Source organism: Stegodyphus dumicola, chromosome 6, assembly GCF_044657685.1.
Source record: "Stegodyphus dumicola isolate Sdum_Otavi_A_Nest chromosome 6, ASM4465768v1".
Lineage (NCBI taxonomy): Eukaryota > Metazoa > Arthropoda > Arachnida > Araneae > Eresidae > Stegodyphus > Stegodyphus dumicola.
The window spans coordinates 167,101,373-167,113,723 of NC_140773.1; the positions used below are offsets into that span (position 1 = coordinate 167,101,373).

The 12,351-nt window shown below is 31.0% G+C and overlaps 1 protein-coding gene across 1 annotated transcript in view; it reads right to left on the bottom strand.

The window, feature by feature from the left end:
• LOC118183848 (116 kDa U5 small nuclear ribonucleoprotein component) overlaps positions 1-12,351 on the bottom strand; it is a 104,203-nt gene that overhangs the window by 48,089 nt on the left and 43,763 nt on the right. The window contains exons 10-12 of the mRNA XM_035353453.2: positions 7,855-8,021; positions 6,213-6,404; positions 5,710-5,800 (exon numbers count right to left, since the gene is read on the bottom strand). Of these exons, the coding sequence (XP_035209344.1) occupies positions 5,710-5,800; positions 6,213-6,404; positions 7,855-8,021 (450 nt within the window). The remainder of the gene's footprint in view (positions 1-5,709; positions 5,801-6,212; positions 6,405-7,854; positions 8,022-12,351) is intronic.

Below are 12,351 nucleotides of genomic sequence, written 5' to 3' on the forward strand. Positions count from 1 at the left end.
TCTCCACACATGGCAAAAATAAACACATACAGTTCATAAAAACTCGAATTCAGCATCATGGAGTGAAAAGTAAAAGGTGAAAAAAATACAACCATGGTGACACAATACGTACTTGGATATACAAAATTCTGCCAAAAATGCCCCATCATATACCAACAACTCATCAAGAATCATCAGAGGATGCTTAACAATTCAGCATAAGAAACATATTAGTTGCATCACTGAAGAATGAAAAAAAAATTTAAGCTGAAGTTTCTTTTATATACTAGTGTATAAGTACAGCATCAAAAACATGAAGCACTGAATTCTGTCTGCATGGTAATCATTGCCCAGGAAAATGGATGATACTGCATAATCTTGGATGTATTTGCTCGCACGATCCTGGTTTCCCAGTGTACCACATGTAACTTCAGTAATTCATTATTGTGCAAAGTTTATAAAATTACCTATGTAATGGATTCACACAATTAATATTTAGTTATGTAATTATTTAGAACAGTTCAAAATGAAATGAGGCAGTTTATGTGTTGAATGGCTCAAGTGATTGTAAGGGGGAAAGTTGCTGCAGGATTGTTGAAATAGCTACGAAAACTCTCTCTAGAACCACACAGGAAGAGTAAGTTCTAATTTAACTAGTAGATCAAATAAATAAGTGACAAAGAAACATGTGAGTAAAATAAGATGAATTAGGCACAGACCTCTTCCAATATATTCAGTACAGTAATCTTAAAAAGGGTTTGCTGGAGAGCACATTATACTGTTTTGTTTTTTAATAAATGGGAAAAGTATGCTCTAAAATGAAAATATTACATGTTATCAAGAGTATATGCCAGACTGGTTGCATGAGATGTAGAAACCCACCATCGCAAAAGGAACAAATTTCAACTTATACCTATTTTCCCTCTGAAATCTAAAGTTTGGTACCTGGAGGAAATTTTTTTTATTACACTTTGTAATACAAATAAATTGACAGTTATTAAATGTTACAATTTCACATTGACATTTATTTAAAATAATTCTAACATTTACAGCTTGATGATTGATGGCATTTCAAATTTGCTAAAGTTTGTAGCTACAGAAATTACAAGAAATTATCTTCATTATGGACTGTAGATAATCATTGGTGAATCTTTTTTTCCCTTATTAATTTTCAACTGTGAAAAAAGTTAATCACATATAAATGTAATCTCACACAAAGCAATTATTGCAAAAATGTGTAACTGATTTACTTTTTAGGCAAATACTCGTAAAAGTTAATCAAGTCTGGATCTTCAAATCTCAGAATAAGATTCATATCCCATTCTGAATTCGTTAGTTCCATTCATAGATTTTCTGATGCACTATTCATGCTAGTTTTCAATACTAATGATAATAATATAAACTCGAAATTCAAGTAATTAAAATTCTGAAAAAACTGTATCTGCAATGAAGTCATGATTCTTTGCGGGCCATATAAAATTGCTTTAGCTGCCACATGCAGTCCACAGGCTGTCGATTTAAGATCATTGCTTTAGATCAATGTCATACAAAAACAAGTTATCAGTAAATTAGAAAATAGTTCTAGTAAACATTAGGTAGCAGGATGCAATTCAGTGGATATGTGCATGGCAACTTAGTGACCAAACAACACATTCACAGAGGACACAAATTCATATATTAGTTGCTGGTGCCAAAGTGTACTTTCACTTTGTGGTACAATATATGGTTTCTATGCCACAAACTTCAGTCACTTCAAAGACACTAAGGTACTGAAAGTGCAATTACCATGCCCAAAAGGAAAGAAAACCATCAAATGACAAAAACTAATGCCTAATCCCTTCTACCACTTAATTGACATATACACAATTTGGTGCTGATGCCAGGGGTCTAAAATCTATGGCCCTAGGGCAGAATCTGGTCCACGAGCACTAATGATCTGGTCTGCCAGGGGTTTCTTTAAAATAATTTTATAAAATTTAAAGTAACAAATAATATACACATTAACTACTATTTTACATAACAGCCAATCTAGAAATGCATTGCCTATCATGCAGGTGCTTTATAAAACAGATTATAAACATTATACAACCGTTTCTAAATTTACAATATGTGAAATACAGTAACACCCTATATAAAAAGTCTCACATGGTCACATATTGAGTTCCTGATACATCCTTTAAATTACACACATTTTTTCCTGTACTTCATTTAAGCTTATTTCCAGAAATTTCATTAGAAATATTTTTCTCATTCAATCAATTCTCATTTCGAAACAAGGCAAAAATACATAAAAACTCAAATATCTTCAAACAAAGCAAGAGTTTAAAATGTAAACAAATGGCGACTTCATTAGGCTTAGTAGCACTTAAACAACTTAAATTGTTGATAATTCTACAACTATTGCATACAGATTAATTAACATCATAAAAACCTTAACTGGAATATAAAACTGAGCTCCTCGAACCAGGTAACAAAGTGGGTATACATAGAGGGAGACTTTTGAGGCAGCCGATTGCAAACAAAAAAGGAGGTGCACAACTACATGTTATAGTAGTCCTACGTACAAAATTTCAACATTTTCAGGCTACTCGTTTTTGAGTTACGCGGAGAACAGATGTCACGAAAAAACTCTCCGGAATACACTTTAAATCAATCCATATTACATACCATTTTGGGAATTTCCTTTATGCTGTCTGTATATACAGATGTAACACACAAACACACACACACACACACACAAAAAAAAAAAAAAAAAATCATTAAAATGAATTCGAGAGGGGTCAAAATGGATATTTTTGTTAAAATATGATATCCTAAATGTTTTGCAGTTACAATACTTCCTTTACTTCATACAAGGAGGAAAAAATTCTCATTGTTCTTCTTACAAGAATGAAGGTTTCACGTTATCTTTCCTACTTTTATAGTAGTATTTAAGGTTGGTTCATAGAAATTTTCAGCAGCGATTTTATTTAAAACTTAATTTTTGTTCTGTATATGTTGTGATTTATTTTAATTTTGGAGATGTTTTTATCATATAAAACTTGCCCAAAATATGAAATACTTATGAGTGAAAGTTTGCACCTGATCAAATTTTGCTGATAAATTGTGACAAGGGGGGGTGTAAATCCACTGAAAAATAAAGTGCACACTAAACCGAAGAAATCTCCAATATTCTGTGGCAAAAATGTATTTTTGCAAATTTTTAAAAACAGCTTTAAGAAATTTATGTTAGGTGAAACTGTATGAAAGTCCTAAAAATAAGGCTCTTTGTAAGATCATGGCATATAGATCCAATCACAAAAATCTCACTGACTTGTTAAAAAATGTGTATACTGTTCCTCATAGCTGCATCACCGTGATGGTTCCATAAAAAAGCCAATATGGCCCTTGAGCTGAAAAGTTTGGAGACCACTATAGTATACGATCTACTGCTTTTGTGAATTAAGCTGTAAACTATCAAAAGAGCTTGGAAAATATGCAAAAACTGAATCATGCTAAGGGACTTTATAGAATTTTCATTTTATGTATTCTTAATTATTTACAATATTTATTTTCGCATTTAAAACTAATGTTTTAGTGGTACTACATAAAAAAGTAACTAACTAAAAGCAATAGATCACATACTACATCAAAACCCAAAATCGGTCAAAATTATTATGTTGTTTCCGTAATTATGAAGAGTTACTTTACCATTTTACAAACATGTCTACTCCAAAGTAAAACATAACTTTGATTTGAAATACATAAATAAATATTCCGAAAAACATAAATTCACAATTTTCAGTTTTAGGAGCATTAAATGGTGTGTAAGAAACTTTTAAGATAAAGGATTGCATCAATATCAGGGTTCGTAGCCACATTTTAGTTAAAAAAATAAGCACCTATAAGCACTTTTCAAGCACATTTTAAGAAAAAAAATAAGCACCTGTCTAATTACATTATACACAACTGCATAACCTTAAAAGAAAAATTAGACTTGCAATTTAAAATATGAGCAATGCAATATTTATTAAGAGAATAAGCATTGCCTCAACCATGGAAAACAATTAACTGTTTTTTTTTTTTTTTTTAAATTTTAAATGACAGTTCAATTTACAGAATTAGTTTACAATGAAAGAAAAAAAAAAAAAAAAAAACTATGCAGAACTAAACTATATTACAAGATTTAATGAAATTTCAGTTCAAAATATAGAAAAAAAATAATAATAAGCCATATTAATTGTATTCGCTTGGCACCTAATAATAAATACATTTTTCCACTCATACTAATATTTAAATAATTTAACTTAATTCTGAACATTTTTCTAAATTTTCATTGCATAACAGTTTTCCCTTAACATATATTCCAAGCAAAGTAATTTAAGTAAAAAAGAGGAACATTTCTGAAATCAGGAGACGGGAAATTGCTTCATGCAGTCAGTCATCCTTTAACAGTAAAAGCTTAACTAACCCGCATACTCGGAAATTGCCGAATATTCCGCATAGTCGAGCGTAACTGGAAAAAGAGGAAGGGGGGAGAGATTGTAGCCGTTCTTTAGATTTCCCGGCTAAATAAATGATTTTGACATTTTGATATGTGCATCATATAAAAATAGACCAACGGAACTGAGAAATATTCTGCTTAGAAAGCACAGTAAAACTCTTTTAAGTGTTCATAAATAAATCTCAGACTGAACATCAAAATTAATTATCTCTGCAAAATACTGCAAACATTATTGTGCAATATGTGCGGCGTAATTCTTCCATACGTGATATTACGCAATCGCAATCGTAATCAACAGCTGCCAGTATTTGGAGAATACAGAACTAAATAAAGGAAAAGAGAGAGACTTACTAATCTGGGGTGTTTGTTATTCTAATTTTGAACAGACTGCCTTAAATTTCCGGAATAAAATCATTCTTCGCTTGGGTTGGGTAGACCGCAAAAACTTTTAGTCCTATTCAATCCAGATTGGACAGTGACAACAACAACAACAAAAAAAAAAAAATTGAATATTCGATTACTTTCTTTTTATTTAAGCCATTCCGAATATTATTCCTTAGAAAGCTAATCTGTGTACAAATACCCCCATTTTTGAAAGTTTATCTACACTTCAGCAGCTACTGCAACTATATTATTATAAATGTTCATACATATGCTCATAATATAAGCATAACGATCATAATAAACACGAATATGAACTGACCACACGGAACGAGAATGCGAATTATTAAAATCTTGATAGAAATTCAAACGGGTGTAGTATTTGGGTGGGAGGAAAAGAATACCAAATGTACCGGAATTTTTTACGGTTTTCGCAATTCTTTGACCAATAGTGCACCTGTCTGTACTCTCGCGCGCACCGTAGGTTACGTTAATGCAGAGAAAGGGGGAAAAGCTATTTCCGGGAGTATGATTCACCATCTGACGTTCCATATAAGGAAGAAAAGTTGTTTATTTAGTTTCGGTTTGGTACGGGGGGAAAATGCGCGTTCATTTAAAAAAGCACTAGAAGCAAAAAATAAGCACTAAAAACCAAAAATAAGGGTTTTAAAGAAAAAGTAAGCACCTATAAGGGCCTTTATATTTTATTTTCAAATATAAGGACTTATAAGCACTAGTAAGGACACTACAAACTCTGAATATGCATAGTTTCTAACTATCATAATTAATCACATTTATTTATTGAAAAAAATGTAAAAAGTATAAGATTTTTAGAATACAGCCTATCAAAATAATTAATGGCATACCTGAGCAAATAATTTATACAAAGGTTCTAAAATGAACTCCACAAAACTTCTCTGGACTGAACTATGAGGAGGCTTCTTTGTAAATTTACGCCTAGAAGATATTATTAAAATTAAAAAGTAATTTTAAATTTATCAAAACTTTCCCCAGTTTAAAGAATTATAACATATACTAACATATATTATAACAATATTCCAGACAAAGATGACTTTAAAGCACAGGGAAAAATTACAAATAATATATTAAGTTACTTCCAAGGAAAAGCTCAATATTATTTTTCCATGTTAACTCTGCAGTTAAAGGTGTAAATTAAAAATAATTCATCTACAGCAGTATAACAATAATCGCAAAAATATACTTTTAAAAACATTTTTATACATGAAATATCATCATAAAGAAATATAAGCCTAAAAATAACAAACTATGCATTTATTTTAAACACATATTATTTTTAATAATTTCAAAAAACATATTAATGTTTTGAGGTGTGACTATGTATACGTACGTTTTACTATTAAAGTAGATGTCTCCCCACAAACGCTTGGCAAAATCTGGAACGCTGATTCCGCCGTAGGTTTGTGCATACATGTGAGCAAATGAACGTAATGTAAAACACAAACTATATTGAGAACTTGCAAAACATACATTCCCAAGAAGAGGAGATACAGAGATGTTCTCTTTTTCATCAGAATAGACACTATAAAAGAAGCAGAATATACTTTAATTCAAAATAGAGAAGCAATTTGAAATTTTGAAAATTGAATTTATTGCAAAATAATTTTGCAACAATATATATATATATATATAATAATTTATTTCCTAAACAGTATTGATTAATTGATTATATTATCTCCTAAGTTTAATTAAAGTAGAATTATTTTAAAAGTGTGCATCCATACTGGTAAGTTATATTTTGAAAGATGTTTTGAAGTAATTTGAAAGCAAAATGTTAATAATGTTTTAACGGGGACTGGAGTTAAATCATCACAAGGAATAATATTACAATTGTAAAAGTAAAAATTAAAACATGTAATTATTGTCATTGATCGGAAATTAGTTGACTTTTCAAGGGGAACAAACCAACTCCCGTTCAATGATCAATAATTGATAAAAATATAATTTTGCAATATAAGGTAAAAAAGAAAATTCTTCATGCTATTGCTTTTAAAGCAAATGTGATACTGTGGTTCCCGTGAGTAATTGTAAACACTAAGTTAAAATAAATTGCAATTAAAAGTTAAATTACAAGATAAAAGAAATTATAACAGTCAGTTTTCTAACTGACAAATAAAAAGTGAATGTAAAACTCAGATTTTTTTGCAATATATATATATATAGATATGATGCGCAACCAGCTTTTTTAAAAAATAAAAATAGCGAAATTATTAGAATTGCAGAAGCACATTTAATAGGAAAGTCACAAATACACACACACACATATATATAATTTGAAATATAAGAATTTTAATAGCCTTCCTTTTTAATTATAATTATATATCTGTATGTGTGCAAAGTCAGAGAGACCATGAAATATATAATGCATAATTACATGAATTGCAACTTTAATCTTCACGTATAATTTCAATAAATCAGATAGCTCAATATATTTCAATTTCAAATATACATAATATAATTTCATTTAATCAGGTGTTTATTAGTATTAGATTTAAAAATTTAAAAAAAAATCTCACTATTACCTCTTGTAGTTAAAAATTTACTTGCAGTTTTTTTCATACTAAAACAGCAATGAAATCATTATGATGTTCTAGTGATAAAATTTTTTCAGCCATAGATTCATTCATAGATTGTGCCAAATTAGCAGCTCTACTTAAAGTTCTCTGCATAGCCAGCACTCATAAATGCAATGACTTATTGCCCACCCATCATGAGAAGAGCTTAGGTAGGATTGCTGTCTTAGCACATTCCAATAAGATGGCTGATGGGCCATAATAATAAAGAAGTAAGATTACTAATTAAGCTATTGCTTATACTAAATTTTTAAGTTGATACAAGATAAATTTTTAATGCATTGTTTTTATATGCAATCAAGCTTTTACTCAAGGGGAAAAAAAAGAATAAATATTACAAGATTTAAAGAATAACTTTAATTTTTTAAGTTATACTTAATTTTAAAATATTAAATTTACCTTAGTAAACCATTTATTTCTTCAATGATGTGTCGAAGCTTATAATATGCATCTTGAGGTGGAAGCTTGAGTTCTAGCATAAGTCTGTCTATTTTGTTAATACATATACAAATTGCTAACTTCTCCTGTACCGCATGCTTCAGCAGTCTCTCAGTGTTCAACATAACCTAAAAACACAACATATTTTCTTTGTAATAATAAAATTAGATGACCTGCACATGCATTCTAAAATATAAATAACATGATTAACCTTCCAGCATGCGAGCTTAGCAATTTTACACGAGCACATGCGCGTCGTATTTTTTACAACATCCATTATTTGACCATTTTGGACACGAAAAACGACAGAAATGAGTGAATATTGATAATAAATTTCTTAAGAAATAAAATACTAGTCTTATTATTGCAAAATACAAATGATATCACATTCAAATATAAGTAAATTATTTTCAAGTTCTTATGTTAGTGAGATGGAAATGCAATGATGTATTTCATTATAGAAAATTTTAAATTTATTATTTAATAATTATATTTTAAAATCGAAGCTAATTTTAATATTCATAAAAGACAAGTATAGACAATAAAAAAGGAAAACACCTTGGTAGGAAAAAAAGTAAGTTTAGCATTACTTACTTCTGCAAGGAAATTTACTTCTTACTGGTTACAAAAACGCACTTTAAACTAACTTTAATGTTTTTATTTATTTATAAAAAATAGAAATAAAAGAAAATAAGGAATGAAAATCGCCGTTATTCTCCCATCCAAAGATTTCCTTGTCTTCCTTTTCTTCATCAGATATTTCTTGAAGAATCCGAGCAAAATCAGCTGGTTACACATATTTTTTTGGCATGAAATCTGATATAAAATTTACAGAGCCAAATGTATTTAAATTAAAATAATACACTGCAATTAATAAGACAAAATTACAAAATATTTGAGAAAATATTTTCCAAATTTTAAAACATGACCACGTGCATGTCGTAACTTTTATGAAAAAGCTGCCACATAGCACAAAAGCCCAGTTAAAAAAAAAGCCAAATGACCTCTTGTTGGCACTTTCCATTGGCACTTTGTGGGGAAGGGTAAAAAGGAGGAATAGAAATAACCTTCAGGTGTCTCAGCTTCGATTATGCGAAAGATGTGCATTAAAAACTGAATTTGTCGTAAATTTTGCATATATGCACGTGCTAGAAGGTTAATCTTCCACTCAGTTGATGCTTACAAAAATACTAAACATTGCCTTATGGAAGTTTGTTCCATGCCATTTTACTTTATTACCATATTTACTACTATACTTCTCCCCTGTGCATAAAGTTTCCTCTAATTTTTTCAGCATAAAAATTTAGAACTTGATTTAAGGCAACAATGTAAAATGTATCCACAAATAATAATAATAATTAAAAAATGTATAAAGAGCATTATTAAAATTAATAAATCCCTTGAAATATATAGTATATTAATAATACGAACTTTGTACATACATAAATAATTTCTGTGAAATTATACATGAAATTGTTGTATTTTTTGTATAATGCAACATAAAAATCTAAAGAAGCAAAGGTTGCCAGAAAAGTAAGAATACAGGGCAAGTCTATTTAACATTGAGTAAATGGCTGTTTTACTTAATTGCAGAGATATTGTAAGGCTGGCGATGATTTTGGTGAGAAGTTCGGTTTAAAAATTTGGAGAAATTTGTTGACCAAAATTTGGCGAGAAACCACAAAAGTCACCAAACTTGGCAACCATTTGGTGGCCTTTTGGCCCAGTTCCTGCATATCTATAATGGGTATTGTGCCACCCAGATGCTATAGTGGTCAGGGGATCCTGACTGCAATACCGATGGACTCGAGTTTGGATCCCGTGCCTGTCCCTTCATAGGAGGTAACGGTGGCCGCCTATTAGATGCCTCCACAATAAAATGGCCACCATTTCTGGCCTTAGGAGTGGCCAATGTCCTTATAGGCAAGTGCCTGCCATTGGGGGGGGGGGAAATAATGGGTATTGTAATTAAATAACTGCAATTGATGCCATATGGAGCTGTAACTATATACGGCCCTCATATGCCTTCCAGTAATTTCAAGAAGTACTTGAAATTTCTTGGCTACCTGGGGGGTATACTATATAAGATTGGAGAGAGCATGTTTTTAGTTCAACATGAGTTTGGATTATTGAGATAGCTCCATGTTAGCTTTGCACTGAGTTGCGTTTAATGTTCTCAGTTGTATTCTGTGATGAGTTACACAGTACTTTTGTTGAAAATTTCAAAACTGTGAAGTTTTTCTTTTGATAATAAAAAGCTATCGTCAGTTCTGTTCCCATTCAATCTATTACAAACCCGTACGCATGCAACAATACCATTACTGTGTCTTTATGTGTACTTTTCAATATGCTATGCTATAATTGAGGCCATCTCTTCAGAAATATTGGGAGTATAAATAATTCTCCACCATTTGACAAAAAGTGGTACTACCAGTACGTTACAGGTAAAACTGTCTGATTTAAAATATTATTATATAAGATTGGACATGTGCTAACAACCTAACTTTGAAATATCAGCAATTTTGTATCAGCATCATAGATTTTTTGTGTGTTCGCAAAAATGTCAAGTTTTGAGCAAATGAGAGCCATTTGTGGGAACTTTTGACTTACTTCTTTAATTTGAAGAAATCTAAAGCTGAGGCATATTGATTGCTTGTAGAACCATATTATAAGGCTGTCGTAAGTGAGAGAAGTTGTCATGAGAGGTTTAAAAAATTTAAGAATGGTGAATTTGATCTCGAAAATAAAGAACGTAGCGGAAGGATGAAAGTGTATGAAGACATGTAAGCATTATTGGATGAAGATTCAATGCCAAATGCAAGTAGAATTTGCACATACATTAGGAGTGACTCAACAAGCAATTTTACTTTGTTTAAAATCATTCTGAATGTTTCAAAAGGAAGGAAATTGAGTTCCATAAGAACTGAAGTTGAGAAACACTGAACTACAATTTTTTACGTATGAAATGCTGCTTGCCGGGCATAAAGGGAAGGATTTTTCACGATAGTCACTGCTAAAAAATGGATACACTATAACCCAAGAAGGAGAAATCATGGGGACCATCAGGCCATGCTTCAACACTGACAGCCAAGCCGAATCTTCATGGAAAAAAATCACGTTGTGCATATGGTAGAATTAATTTAGTGTTATATGATGGGATTAACAGCTGCTCAAACCGAACAAAACCATTACTGGGGCTCTCTACTGAACACAACTGATGAGACTTAGCTCAGCACTCAAAGAAAACTGCACCCATTACTACTTCAGGCATGACAAAATTATTCTCTTGCATGATAATACTCGTCCATATATTTTGGCGGCAGTCAAAACTAACTAGGAAATGCTCAAATGAGAAATCCCCCCCTCCACTGTATTCAACAGATATTACTCCTTGTTTTGACTAATGACACATGGCCTGTCTGAGTAGTGCTTTACATCATATGACGACATCAAAATTGGGCCGATTTTGAGACCAAAATTGGATAGTCTCGAAAAATGAAGCATTCTCTTCCGACAAGGTATCCATATACTGCTAGAAAGATCGGAAAAAGCAGTGGCTGTTGATAGGCAATACTTTGAATAAAGCATAATGTACCATTCTTTCAAAATAAATGAACAGTCTTTGATAAAAAAGGTAGAGACTTATTTGTACCCTCGATAATATGCATATTTTTACCCTCCTGCTTTTCGAATGCTAAAATTAGAAAAGGGGGGAAATGAGAATAAATACAGTATTTATATTCTTACTCCACTCACTAAACTTCTTCATACAAGCATCCCCTGCTTTGCTAAAATTTGCTTCACACTTCCCTTTTACAAAAGACTAACATTTAAAATTTTCCCTCAGCAAAAGAATCCTCCTCTCAATCAAAAAAAAAAAAAAAAAAAATCTATTATGAATTTTTCTTTTTTCTTTTTTTCTTTTCTTTTCTTTTTTTTTTTTTTTTTGAAATAAAAGAAAAAAGTTATTACCAATACTGAATGATTTCTAAAACTTAAAATAGTGTTTAGCCTTTATTCTTGCCAAAATGCAATTATATTGGGTTTTAACGAAAGTTTCCTACCACCGCAAATATTGCCTGAGCAAACAGTTCGCATTGCCATGTTTAATCATATTTTGTCAAATGATGTTTGGCATTTGAAAGAAAGAGACTTGCTTTAGAATGATGTGTTGTGAAACTTGTAAAAAAAAAATATCATTAAATACAAGGTGTCTGTATTGGACCTATTACACTACTGTATTAGAACCATCATTTACTACCAGCTGTCTTGCAAAAAGTCAGCTAAAGAATGTCACCAAACCATGTGTACAGCTTTAGGTACTAACAGGGTTGCCACTTAAAGAGGAGAATGAAATTCCCCTACTTTTCCAGGTGTGTATTAAGAAAATTCCAGTCTATCCGCATAGCGTGTGTTGGCTGCGCTGAGAGGTAAATTAATTATGGTATCACTTGAAAA